The sequence below is a fragment of the Vigna unguiculata genome, chromosome 11, assembly GCF_004118075.2.
Source record: "Vigna unguiculata cultivar IT97K-499-35 chromosome 11, ASM411807v1, whole genome shotgun sequence".
NCBI lineage: Eukaryota > Viridiplantae > Streptophyta > Magnoliopsida > Fabales > Fabaceae > Vigna > Vigna unguiculata.
In genome coordinates this window covers 31,156,948-31,172,322 of record NC_040289.1, presented here as the reverse complement: position 1 = coordinate 31,172,322, position 15,375 = coordinate 31,156,948, and the positions used below count along the sequence as shown (strand labels likewise).

General features: G+C 32.6%; 1 protein-coding gene across 1 annotated transcript; it reads left to right on the top strand.

Moving 5' to 3' along the window:
* Positions 1-8,821: 8,821 nt before the first annotated feature.
* On the top strand, positions 8,822-9,435 carry LOC114168906. Its single transcript, XM_028053879.1, has one exon. It carries the CDS (start codon positions 8,849-8,851, stop codon positions 9,113-9,115), a length of 267 nt encoding a protein of 88 aa, XP_027909680.1. The 5' UTR covers positions 8,822-8,848; the 3' UTR covers positions 9,116-9,435.
* Positions 9,436-15,375: the final 5,940 nt, after the last annotated feature.

Below are 15,375 nucleotides of genomic sequence, written 5' to 3'. Positions count from 1 at the left end.
ATTTGTTAAGTGTTGCTCAATTGTTAGAGAAATGTTATAAGGTCTCCTTTGAAAATAAAGTATGTGTGATCAAAAATACTAACAACATAGAGGTATTCAAAGTTCACATGAAAGACAGAAGATTTGCGCTGGATTTTATGAAGGAGGAATTTGATAAAAAGAAAGTAAGCATGAAAGAAGGATCAAAATTAGAAGATAAATATCTTTGGAAGAAAGTAGATGTCCAAGTGAAGAAAGTAGATAGAGGTTCACATTTTAATATTCACAAAAGGTCCAATGCCACTCCAATGAAATCCACACCGGACAAAGAAAAAGAAGATAATGTCAATATAAAGGATGATGCCAAATTGAAGAAAGATGTGATGCCATGGAAGAAGGAAAAAAACAAATATTGCAAGCACAAAAAGAGGAGAAAATCAAGCATCAAAAGATGGAGAATCAAATCTGAAGAAATAAAATAAACAGATATTAAGCAAGGAGGAATGTTGAGAATATTACTTAATATCTTTTTTATTTAAATTAGTTTTTAGAAAATATTTCATTTTTAGATATATGTGTCAGTTTTAGAAATTTGTTATTATTTTAGATTAGGAGTGAGATATTCTAAATATTTTATACTTGATATTCGTTATATTTTGCTCTATATATAGAGTATATCAATAAAATACAAAAATATGTTCCTCCGTATAACATATCACATATATCTCTCATATATCTTTTATATCTCTCATATTATCAAAAGCCCTAAAAATCCCAACACGATTAGTGGAGCAACACCGGTGGTAAACAAAGCAAATCTAGCAGAGTGGAGCAACATCGATGACGAGTAGAGTATATCCAGCAGAGCATAACATGCAGTAACAACCACAGCAACAACGCTTCACTAGTGCATAAATGACATACTACAACAAGATTTTACAGCAGTTACACGAAAATTGATGTAGTATAGTGCGTGGTGGCATTTTTGAAAATACTGGGACATTTATTACATCGGTTACTCTAATAACCGATGTAACATTTACTTTTTAAAGAAAATAAATTGGAAAAACCTATTTTTTACACAGATTTAAACAATACTACATAGGTTACAACATTTAATCGATATAGTACCCTAATAAATGCAGCCAGTTGGGTTTCCCCCTAATTTCTTATTTTCTTCTTCGCACTTCACTATACGCTTCTTCTTCCTCTACTCCACCCCACCACTGAAATGTGAACTCCTCCTCCACATTAAGGTTCTTTTGTCGCCATCCAAGCAGCCATTACCACCGTCGTTCGTGCAACCACCATCGTTCGCGCAACCCTTCGTTCGGCCACGTCGCTTCTCTGTTTTGGAACTCTACTTCCACCGCACGGCCACACCGCTGGAGCTCTGTCTGTCGTTAGTCGCCTCCCGTAGTCAAACCACTCGTGCCTCTTGTCACCGGTTCTCTAAGGTTGTGGTTTGGTTAGAGTGTCGTGCCCCTTGTCGTCGCTGCTTACCCTTGCACGGCCACTCTCCCTCCACCGCAGCATTGCGTCGTCGTGGGGTCTCACGTTGTTGCCGCTTGGTGTGGGCTTTTTGGGAGGAGGTTATTTCGTGAAAAACCCCGCTGCCGCGGCTTGTCCCTCCATCCATCTGTTGCTGCCGCCCTCTGTTGGGTTCTTCAGGGCTCTCTAAGTGTTCCTTTACTTGCATTTGGTGGTCTGAAGGTCCAAACACTTTCACAAGCAAATATTTTCATCTCCTATAACATTTAGTTTTTTAAAATTTTATATAACTTTAATTTCTTATATTCTTATATTTTCAACAAAGAAGGTATGTTTTTCTTAATTACATTTGTACATAACTTTTAACACATCGTATTTAAGTTTGTTAGTATGTTTTACAAGACCCTAGGATTAAACAAAAGTCCCCAATTGCATCTCATGCAAGCCCTAAGCCCGAGGATGAGCCCATATATGAGCCCGAGGATGAGCCCAAGCTCGGGCCCCTATCTCACCAGAATGGTAATCCAATTCAGGGGTTGATTGTGGCTTCTTCTGATTTGTATCAATAACCTTTTCCCATTCCTTGGGATGTAACAATATTTGGCGTTGACAATGGCAATATACCTTTGTATGTGATTATGTCAGATTTGTGGGAAATAATCCAGGGTAATCAGATGTTGAACATTGCAGTCATTCAACTTTGGATTATGTGAGTGCACTCTAAATTTAGATTTTGCATTTATCTTATGTTTTGTGAAATCAACATTATCCTTCTGAATTTGTATAAATGTAGGTATCTAAATGAATTAATTCTCAATGTGAGGCACATTGATATTTATGGTTTCTTTGAGCCTCAAATTATACAAAAGTCTGGGAATAGATCAATGCACACTCAAAGATATATTCAACGATGGATTCATGAATCCAAGAAAAGAATTTACATTGCCCCTTATATTGAAGGGTAAGTTGGAATCTCACTTTACTTATTATCTAACTAATTCCATATCACTAACTAAAATTCTTATTTGGCAGGTGTCATTGGCAATTGATTATTATTTTCCCCATAGACTGTATTGTCGTATAGTTTTGTTCATTGCACAAGAAGCCAAGCAAAGAAATGAAAACTTTAATACAGAAGTAAGTGTTAATTACTAAAGTAATGTATTTTATGATTATATTGTAAATTACTAATGACTTTTATTTTAGTGTTATCAATGTGAGTGGTATCTTGGATGGTAAATCCATTACATCTTCATCTCATCTTGATTGGATTTATCCTAAGGTATGTACTTTGCATTGAATCTACATATTATCAACTAAAATTTCTTAGTTCTTCATATATTAGTGCAATAGGCAACGTGGAAGCTTTGAGTGTACACACTACGTTATGCATTGGATGTGGACCATAGCTCGGGCTACCATTGTTGATTCATGGGCCGATGTAAGAGTTAATTCAATTATTGATGTTTAACTTTGCTTTCTATGATATACCATAATTAATATATTCCATATTTCAGGTTTTTGACGGAGTCGAGCCATTGGGCAAAGATAAAGTTGAAGAAATTCGTAAGGAATGGGCAAGATATTTTTTGAGGCTAAAATATTAGTTTTGATAGCCATTAAAAATGTTTTATTTTGGATATTTAAGGTATTTTGTAGCCTTAACATTTAGCCTAATAGTTTTGATAGGCTTTGGCAACTTATTGTAGCTTAGGAAACGAAAGTTTAAATTGTCTAGAATCTGGATAATTGTGGTTTTTGCAGGTTATTGGATATAGTTCCCAAAACCAATCTGCTATATAAAAAAAACATACCCCTATTACATCGGTTGTGACACTAACCGATGTAATAACTCCAATGTATTACATCGATTTAAGCATTAATCGATGTAATATTTCGCGTTTTTTCATGCTCTGATCTCCTAATTTTAAAACGGTTCTTGGTCCACCGAGGTTATATGGTAAACCTATTACAACGGTTATATCACCGATGTAATATATCACATCTACATACCACATCGATTGTCAAACCGATGTAATACGCCTGAATTAACCGATGTAATATGCAATTTCTGCACTAGTTTGGAAAACAACCAAACAGGTCGAGACCATGATGACGATGACCTTAGCGAATGTGACGACCTTAGCGGGTGTGACGAGCAAACCACTGCTGGCGAGAAGACCAACGGTGGCAAGCAAACCAACGATGTTGAACATAGCTACGTCCTAATCGCTTAGAGAAGAATAAAAATTCAAATATAGGATAGTTATTGTGAGAAGGAAGACGAAGAGGAAGGAAAAAAAAACAAAGTTGCATTGTGAGAGAAGGATTTTGGACTTCAAAAGTAGGAGAGAAAAGAGTTGAAGAAGGAGGAAGAAGAGACGGAGAAAATTAGGAAAGATAATTTAAACCGTAAGCAGGAATAGTTGAATCCACAACCCATAATTTATCTCACCTTTCTTCCTAACCACTAACCATTGAATTATCATTATATTCTCTTTAGTAATATGCAACTTTATCTTAAAAACTTAATGGGAAAAAGATTAACTTTCTTTAATATATATATATATATATATATATATATATATATTTAAATTACGATTTCACTGATCCAAACAAATAGGAAAAAAATCTTTATTTTTCTTAAAGAATTTTTATTTTCTTTCTGGCGTAAGTGTTAAAAAGTTTGCTTCGTATACAACAACTATTTTATTATTAACAAAAACACGTGTTGTGATGAATTTGTATGCATGTAACTTGACAGTAACTTGTTCTGAAACATAGCCCATTGTGTTTGCTAAAACCACCGGTTTACTTCCTCTGGTTTTTCCCAAAACCTGTGGTCATTTGCTTTTGTTTGCAACTTCACTATTCTCATGTCTATTATAAAAGGAGCACCGTCATTCATTCATTCATTCATAGATTAAACTTGGTTTTCTTCTGTCATCAAATATAGTGCAAGAAGATTTACAAAAGATCATCAAAGATGAGTTCAACAATTAGAGCATGGAGTGTGGCAACCAGTGTTGGAGTTGTGGAAGCCTTGAAAGACCAAGGCATCTGCAGGTGGAACCATGCTTTGAAATCTGTTCAACAACGTCTCAAAATTCATGTTAGTTCGCTCACTCAAGCACAAAACCTTTCTTCTTCTTCTTCTTCTTCTGCTACCATTTTCACAACACCAAAACGCGACAAGCTAAAACAGTCGGAGGATTCCATCAGAACCGTCATGTACTTAAGCTCATGGGGTCCCAACTAGATAAAACCTTTTTCTTCTTTCAGTTCTTGGAATCAAGCAATCTTCGCCTCAAAGCAACTTGAGGGTTGTGATTTCTTGGCTCGTATTGTAAATTTTTTAAAGATTTGCTTATCTGATGTGACAATCAGTATGTAAATTATGATGATAAATATAATCATATTTTTTTGACGGTTGAAATTTGCCAAACTTCATGTGTTCTTTAGTTTTCCCCCTCTTCTTCCATGTGCCTAATTCTTTCTGTGAGGTTAGGAATCTGTTTGTATTGAAATTTGTTAACTAAAACTTAAAACTTAATTGATTTCAACAGGGGAAAAGAATGAAATGGGGTAACTCATATTTCCTTTGTTTTCAATCCAATTTGAATATGAAAGAGCTACTACTATATTACTGGAAGGAAGATCAATGTAATGACGGTTGAAGTGTATATGCATGGCTATATAAAATACCTCGTGAGAGCATTGCTGAACATCGAACTGGATTCAATTGAATTCTCTTCATACACTTCAGTATCTGAGTTGATGCTCAGAGAAGAACAATATTTGGTCTGTGTGGATATTGGAATATCACTGTAAATGCAAAGAAGATCAACAAGCCAACATTTTTAAAGGCAAAATTCAAACTCGACTTGGTTTACTTTAGGGGGTGATGATAGATTAGATTTTTCAAAATCCGAGTGGATTTAAAGTTTAAATCTATTTTAATTAAATCACATTAGTTTAGATATTTTTCTAATCTAATTTAAGTTGGATTAAATTTGTTCCGGGTTGCACAATTGTCTTGTGACACAATTGTCCTGTGACGGAGGTAAGTGGGCCAAGTTACAATCAAGTTTGATTCCTAGTAGGACAATTGTTGAGGGGGAGATTGTTGCATGTGCCATCAATTGTCTCGTGGCGGAGGCTAAGTGGGTCGAGTCACAATCAAATCGTGGCACTTGGGCTTGTGTGTACACTCTTAAGTAAAAAGAGTTGTGCCCTAACTAATAACTATAGCTTTTGGCCTAGTGGTAACCGTTCAATCCTAATAAAATTTATTATTAAATTTACTTTGTCAATTATAATAAATATGGGATTAATCTAATTAATCAAATATGGGATCAACCTAATTCAATAGTTTCAAATCAATGTAGATCTTATGTATCAGTCATGATCCAACTTCATTTGATGTTGATTTGGTGTTGTCTATCTTGATCTCATCTAAGTCTAACTGTCTTGATCCTACTTAAGTCTAACTCAATCTAAACAAACTAGACTTGGCTCGATCTGGGCCTGAGCTGACTTGACTCGAACAAGGTGCAAGCCAATTCAGTCCAACCTTAGCTCTATCATTTCAGGTCTACCTAGACCTAGGTCAATTCTGCTTGACTTGGGTTTGACTCGACTTGATTTTGATTGGCTTGGACTGATCGTGATTTTGATTAGGCCTAGCCCAACTTGTTTGAACATGGATCGGGTCCAACTAGAATGAATGTGGACCTATATCAACTCGATCGAATGAGGTCTACTCACCTTGACCTAAGTGCAAAGTGATTTGGCTTGACTTGAACTTGGACTGACCACTTTGGCTCGATCAGGAACCATATTGGCTTGCTCAACCTAGACCCTGACTAAGTCAATTTGAATTAGATTTGAGTAACTTTTCTCGAGTTGGACCTGAATCAATTAGTTTTGACTTCAACCCTAACCAACTTTAGTAACTAAAAAAATCGTTCAAGCTAACATGACTTCTTCACGATAAATTTATACCAAGACTCATGTGACTTACCTATTTTTATTCTTCTTTTTTTTTTCTAAATAAGTCCATTTCGATAATTTTGAAAAAAGAAATACACCATTTTAATGCTCCGGAACTTCACTTTAGAAATCTAAGAGTTATTTCAAAAACAATTATTTAATCACTCTTCTTAGTTAAATTTTTCTTGTGTAAATTGAATAAATGTTAGAAGTCTACAATTATCTCTGTCTAACAGCATAGTAAAAAATATTGTTCAAATACAGGTATAATCCGGTAAAAGATTTCTTTTATAAAATTTTATAATATATCTCTAGTTGAGTTCATTCTTTGAACACAGACTATACTATAGAGTGGAGTTACTTTAATGCTTTAAGAAAATGTTAAGCACAAAAGAAGCAATTCAATGATTCCCTCCCAATAAGCAGGTATAAATCTGATTGATTTTGTCACAAACGATTAAAATATGTGCCCTTGATTTCATATCATAAGATGTAAACCGTGTGCTGGACTTGTCTACCAGTGATTACAGAAACCAGAGCCTTTGTTGCTCTTTGCAATGCAACTAGGTCACATAATTCACACCGACGTGTGGTCCCATCAAATGAGAACGATCCTTTCACAATATCAATAAATAATTACCTACTACTCCTACTTTCTTTAGTCCCTACCAAAGCAAAAACCACTGGCTTTACCTGCCAATCACCTACTTTGTTTGTACATAGTTACAAAATCAACCCTTATAAATGGCATTTGGCATTTTGTTTCTACATAGTTACAAAATCAACCCTTATAAATGCCATTATAGCTAATGCTTAAGCTTGCAAAGGAAACAGAGCAGCAATATTCAAATGCAAACTTCTTAGTTCTTACAAATCCTATTATTCCATAACATGTACACTTATTAATTGCCCAATGACTTTGTTAGGTAGAGAATGCTTCGAGCCTTCACGTCCGTGTCCTCTTCGTTTAGAATCGTAACTAATACATCATAACTATATCTCCGGTCTAAATTTTTTTTATTGAATTTTTGGTGTTGTTATCGGTTAAGCATAAACAATACACTATTTTAATTTTTTTAATATATTTATAAATATCAAAATCAGTATTCATCACTATATTTTAAAGATACGATAAAAGAATAATATTAAAAATTCAACAAAAAATTCAAATTCCTACCTATCATGTCTCGTATGATAAATTAATCAACTAAACCCTTATAATTCTAAAAGTGTTTGTAATTATATATATATATATATATATATATATATATATATATATATATATATATATATATATTTAAATATGTTTTTAGTTCTTAAAATTTAACACAAAATTAAAAATTGTTTTTGAAATTTTGGTACATTTTGGTCTCCAAATTTAAATAAATGAATGGATATAGTCATTTTAACCCAATCACGTAGTTAATTTTTGTTGATGTGTAAAATGTATTTCCCAACTATTTTGAAGTGAAAACACATATAATGTGAACAACTCAAATGTTATCGTGGAATAGTACGAACAACTCAAATTTTACCGTAAAATACGTTTGACGTGTAAAAGAGTTAACTTAATTGGATTAAAATGTATTTTAATTCATAACACACACTTTGCAAATAACTATGACATTAAAAACAAATTAAATTACACACACTTTGCAGAGAACTATGACATTAAAAAAAAAAAAAATTTCAAGTAACTAAAGTTGTGAAAAAAAATGTAAAAATTGATGAAAGACCGTCATTTTCCAAAAATAAAGTTAATTAAAGACAAATTCATAAAATACTTATATTGTGAACACGTGAATATATTGAGGCAAATTCACATTATATAAATTTTATCGACAAGTATAAAGTGACCAATAACCAAAATACTCATCTGCAAAGTTTAAACGTTATAGTGGATAGAATTTTATAATAGCACAAGCTTTATGGTTTCTATTCGGCCCGTAAAACCATCAAGTATATTATTATAACATGAAATCTGGTAGCATAAGGAATAAATAGGAAGATTTAAAACAGGAGACAAAACTTAAATTATTAGGGGGAAAAGGCGTGACATAGTTTTATTTAATGTGAACATTAAATATTGATAAAAACAAACAACAGCAAACATGGTGGAACTTATCATTTAGTTTTCATCAACACGTGTCACATCAACTTCATTCGCAAACACACGTGTTCCCTATAATCCAGGATACATATGAGTCATAGCCCACTGTGTTTGCTGAAACCACCGCTTTACTTCCCCTGGTTTTCCAAAAACCATGGCCATTTCCATGTGCTTCTTTCTTACTATATAAACATCACCACCTTCGTTACATATCCTCATTCATTCAACCAAAAACCAACCACAGTCTAAGAAGAATTACAACATCATCGTCACAAAATGAGTTCAGCAATTAGAGCATGGAGTGTGGCAGCTAGTGTCGGAGTTGTGGAGGCCTTGAAAGACCAGGGTATCTGCAGGTGGAACCATGGTTTGAGATCAGCTCAACAGCATCTCAAAACCCGTGTTGGTTCGTTCTCTCAGGCTAGGAAGCTTTCTTCCACTTCTTCTACCATGGTCTCCACAAGACTGAAAGAAGACAACACAAAACAATCAGAAGAGTCATTGAGGAAAGTCATGTACTTAAGTTGTTGGGGGCCTAATTAGATATACATAAACCGACAAGAACGTTTATTTTTTTTTTTCCTTTCGATTGAAGAAATCAAGCTTAGTCTCAATGGAAGATGAGGGCTGAGATTTCTGTGACCATATTGTGTATAGTAGTACTGGAACATTACTTGTTGCTGTGGCAATCATTTTGTAAACTTTGATTAATCACATTGTTGACAATTGCCATTTCCACTTCCGTATGTCTAATCTTCTAAGAAGGTTGCAACTTGCAAGTAATTTTGTTTGCTCAAACTTTTGTGACTTGAAAAGACAAAAAGATAACAGAGATGGTGGTAGCACCTATTTCCTTGTTTTTAGTTAACTTGAGTGTATTTTGATTTCAGTTTAGATATGTGATTGTTCACATATGAACCTGATTTTCAGAAGCTATATCAATCGTGATTTTTCCATCCTCGATGAGCTTCCAAACTCATTATTAAACAAGTATTCTGTACTAAATTAGAGGAAGGTCAATTAGATCAAGACTATGAGAATCTCTTATATTGCATTGCTTAAAATCTAGCTAAAGGCTACTGAAGTCTCTGTTATAAAATAAAGACTGGATAAAGTATATTGTAAAATATACGGTAGTTGCAGATATTTGCAACCCCTATTCCCGTTGCACAGTTGTGAACTTTGGGCTGTTACAACCCACAAGCCATGGGTTTTGGCCCATCATAACCTTCTTCCTCCGCCTATAAATACGGGCAGAAAGGTGATTCCATGACAACTCTCTGGAAAAGGGAGAACTCACATTTGGAAAGAAGACTCTGACCTCTTGAGTGATATGTTCCATGTGCTATCAATCAATATTAATCTAATCTCTCTAGTCTTATTATTAGAGTTACCTTATCAATCAATATTAATCTAATCTCTCTAGTCTTATTATTAGAGTTACCTCTTAGAGGGAAGTGTTCCATGTGCTATCAATTAATATTAATCTAATCTAATCTCTTTGTCTTATTATTAGAAAAAAAAATTGGGATTAAAGTCTTATTTAAATATCATAAGATTCTTATGACAATAAGATTGCTTTGATAAAAAAATAGAGTGTTTGCTTAATAGAGTGTTTGTGGTGAATCCTTTATATTCAATATTTATGAAATTATTAATTTATATTTAATATTTGTGAAATTATTAATAAATCTTATACTTATATTATTGATTCACATAATGTATGACATATGCTTAGGATATGTTAATTCTTCATATATTATAAAAATTATAATAAAAATTATAATGATTAAAATTAATTAATATGTAATTCTTTATATATTATAAAAATTATAATGATTAAAATTAATTAATATGTATGATAAGTAAAGTAGTAAATATAATATATGTGAATCTAAAATTATAAAGAAAGTTTGTTATTAAGTACACCGTCTTGAATTGTTAGATTAATTCATACTGATTTAAAACAAATCATGTTTAAATCAAATCATGAGATGATAAAAATTATTTTTTAAGATAATTATATTAAATATACTAAAGTGCACATAATCATAGAAATAAAGTTTTTGTTGTGCTTTTAATTTATAAAGTGAAACTGTGCTTTTAACTTATAAAGCGAAACTAGAAAATTAATTGAATAAAAAATTAAGAGCATTAAATCAAATAGAGGTGGTAAGTATGTATTGTTTATGAATATGGTGTTAAAAAAGGTATTATCTATGAGATAACCTTGTAACATCTTAGTCGATATTACTAATTTAAATAAAATAATAATAATAATAATAATAATAATACCAATTTAATAAAATCTTTTTTCCAAAATGCGAAAAATTTAAACTTTATTTAAAGTGTCATAATTCAAATACATAAGTTCAAAACAACTATTACAAAATTCAAGATCAAGTTAAAATAACTGTTTACAAAAATAGTAACAATGATCCATAAAAGTTTCCCATGCTAGTTCTTCTCTAAGATTCATAACATCATTGGCCACCACCCGTGATTGTCAATCAAATGGAGCCAAACCATACGAGGTACAACTCGCATGCTCAAACCAGATTTTTCATATTACTAGGCCATAACTCGGGATTACCACGTGTTTACCCTCCATTCTGAGCCACAATTCCAGGAATGTCCTCAACAAGTTCCATACTTAAGGTTTCATTCAAAGTGATGTAGACCACGCACAATTCCAACGGAACAACCCCTATCCCCTAAGCAATCGCCTAACATTGCCTAAGCGCCGCTAGGCGAAATTTAGTTACAAACCGCCTAGTGGAACCCATACGCCGCCAGGCACAACACGACCAAAGGTTTCTGGCTTTGCAGGTATTGCTTGGCGGGATCATCCTCACTACCAAGCGTCACTTGTTCTAGTGGCCATTGCCCACACAACTCTCGCCTAGCGGAATCAACCTCACCGCTAGACACTACACGCTCCAGAACCTCCATAGTTTGTAACTCTCGTCTGATAGTAAATGAGTTTTACTAGTTTAAAACCCTGCAGCACCAAGTCTCACACTCTCCAAATCATTGCAGCATCACCTTAGATCACCAATTAAGTAATCTTACAAATTACCATGACCCATATTGCATCTCCACAAAACCTATGCCAAATTATGAATAGTTTACTCATACCATTTCCAATTAGCACTATACCCACATTTAAACTCTATCACAAGCTATGATTACCCATAACAACTCAAATTCCAACGACCAACAACACATATCTCGGTCCAATTTCCAAGTCTTATTCCTTCTAGAACCTTAGTCACCTTATCCAACCACCCTTTTGTAATTCTAACATCAAACCTCACCACCTTGCCATATAATTTCACCATACACATCTAAGTGATATTCTACCCAGAATTTCCCTGCACCTGTGAACCCTAAAATCTCAATTATCCCTCATTTCATCAATTTCCACTCAATCTCCTCCAATCATGTGCTTAAGTTCACATATATTCCATTAGGCTGCAAACACACATAATTTTATTGCCTTTTTCTACACAATGATCTCTAAAACCAAAAATCCCTAATTTTTCGAACCCTAATATTCATACATACCAATACAGGTTCAATTACCTCCAACCACATCATATTTCAACAATTAATCCCCTCCCTCATTCGACTAACTGTTAAGAAGCCCTTTTCCCTTGATAAAAAAGTCCCAAAACTCATAAAACACAAAAAAACAAGTCAAATCTGCTAGCGCCGCCTGACGAATATTCATTGCCGCCAGGCGGTTCATGCCAAAACCCAAAAATTGGGTTAGTTAGATTGTATCCCCTAACCTGTGCTCTAACAACCTTTCTAAGATTCCAAACGTCAATCAAGGTTTGAAGACAACCACACAATTACCAAGCCAATGCACAACCAACCAACCAACCAATTCATGTTTCATTATAATTCATACACATCTATGATTTTATTATCACACTCCATGGTCAAACATATCATAAAAATAATAAAACAATTAAATTAACACATTAATGACATACACAAGACTCAAACCTAAGTCCTCTCAAAACAACCAAGTACTCTCAACCACTTAAGCTAGTACTATTCCTTATTATAACTCCCCGCATTAAATATTATAAAGATCCCATTAATTGCATTTGTATTAAATAAATAAATATTTATTTATTTAATTTTTCGGGTCTTACAAACCTTACCATATTCATCTGAGTTCGATGGAGTAGTTAAAAGAAAGAATATAACTCTTAATGAAATAATGAAAGTCATGCTTATTAGTTCCTAGTGCACCTGATAACCTTTGGGGAGAAGCTTTAATTACTGCCTACTTTTTACAAAATAGAATATTTTTATTTTATTTTAATTAGTAATATTTGAGCAGGACGTTACATCTCAAGTCTTCTCATTTTTTCGTATTCTCCTTTCAAATAATCCTTAATTTCTTTTAGTGAATTTAGGGCCATGATCTTGGTGGGGATAATTTGTGAAACATTTGAAACAAACATAACTTTGTTCTTCTTTGTCTTTTTTTCTTTTTTTCATGTTTATTTGGATCATGATCAGATTTTCACACAATGGATCAACAATGTCATCCTCTTCCACGACTTCCCAATAATTTAACCCTTCTATATAAATTTTCATTCTTACCGCTTATATGTCGTAACTTTCACCATCGAAAAGTAGAATAACAACTTATGAGAAATTCTCTTCTATTTGTACAAGTCTTAGAAGAACCTTGATACCATTGTTGAAATTTTAGAAATTTTAGAAATATAAGAGATATATTATATGGAAGAGCTTGTTATTTTATTGTATTCATGTACCTTAAATGTGATAGAATATTAAATATTTGAAATTTCTAAATTTAAATAATTACAAAATATATTTTTATCCTTATATGAAAGATATTTCTAAACGAGAAGATTTCGTAAAAACTAATTTAAATAAATTTAAATTTCATATTAGATAAAAATGATAAAGTTAAACATCTTATAAAAAAAATCTATAAATCAATTAGTTTAAAATTTTTGATTGAAAATAATATGTAAATTAGACTTGGTCCCATTTATATAATAATCTATCTCTAATAAATCCACACTTAAAATACAATTGTCTTATTCATTGAATCCAATATATACGAATTTATATATAAATACACAATTAATTGCCACATATATTTCTCTTATAATATTAAGAGATCTCACCTTCCTAATGATCAACTCAAAAGTATAAATACATCATCACATATGATTCATTAATTACTGATATAATTATAAACAAAAATTATTACACAAACAAACGTAACAATATTAAATTTTCACAATTATAATATATATTCCCATTACTTTTGGCCCATAATAATTATGAGTAGGTTTTTATTCTTAAATTGCCCTTAAAGTTTGTTTTTCCTAACCTTGTAAGGACAGGGGCTTCCTCTTACCTATTTTTTTTAACAAAAAAACAAAATTTCCTTTGTAATGATGAAACAGAGTGATGGCATGGCAGATTGGCTATTAGCCAAGCCCAGTATCAGATGTGGCCCTTGCAAAAAAGATTCCCTCCTCACTCTCTTCATTGTCTAATACTAACCACCAGATGGTAGGTCCAAGCTTTCAAGGACCTGCTTCATCATGTCACACTGTAACTCTTCAATAGTAAGTCAAGAAATAGAAATTGAAAAAAAAAAAACACATTTTTATTGGAATCAATTGATAATAAAGTAAATTTAAAGATATGAATGATCCATTCTGTTCTTAATCTCTTCTTACAAACTGATTTGTTAAGATTTAGTTAAATTTCAAGTCTAACTTTTTAAAATCATATCAGAATGATCTTAAGTGTATCCTAACAAGAATATGTCATCACATTAATGGTTATCAGACCATATTTTTAAGATGTTTTAACTTTTGTTCTTTTCGTATGTTAATTCTAATTACATATGTGTCTTGTTTATGAAGTCTCATAATTGAAGGAGTCATTAAATGGCACAAAGTTAAAATAAAATACTTGAATATAACTTTTTGGCTAAAAATCTTCCGAACATAGTAACTTTTGATAGCAAGAACTGTTGGATTATTCCATGGCAGATAATTGGTAGAGGATGAAATAATTAGCAGTGGATAATGAATTTTATATGCAGAAGAAGAAGAAAAAAAAAGATAAATAAAGATGCCGTTGTGCAAGAGGGCCACATGGGAGGACCAGTTTGTTTTTTCGTGTTGTCATTCTTAATGACACCACCAACTTGTAATGCTCTAACATCATAGCTTATCATGCCATTTTCAAATTGTTTTTAATCCCTTCTTCTTCTTCTTCTTCAATCCATCTATTCTTTTCAAACACAGTGTGTGATTCGATCAAATCGAGGATAAGAAAAAGAAGAAGAATGAGATGTGAATTTGGTAAAAGCATATATCCAATACTTTTTCCATTTTCCCCGTATTTCTTCACCTTTTGTGGTTTACATTTCAAGCCAAGTCCATTATCGACACTGATTTTCGTTTTGTTCTTATCTATATTGCTTTCCGCTAAAAGCCTCCAAACCATAAAACAAACAACCTTTTTCCATGTCACTGTTCTGTTAATGGAAAACAAAAAAAAAAAAAAATAGATGCTACTTTGCTGGTGCAATAGTAGAATCATTTTGTGGACAGTTACAGATCAATTTCAGTAATGCAGAATAAAATAAACAAAACACAGATTCTCAAGCAATAAATAATTCTTTCTTCTCAAAATATTTTCTCCCTCAGTTTCATAATCACAATTTAAGGTACCACTTTATGTAATCAATGAACCAACCTATATAAGAAAGTTATATTATATCTATT

Bases quoted from the DNA above. Each gene is read 5' to 3' on its own strand.
- LOC114168906 (XM_028053879.1), top strand. From the start codon at position 8,849: ATGAGTTCAGCAATTAGAGCATGGAGTGTGGCAGCTAGTGTCGGAGTT.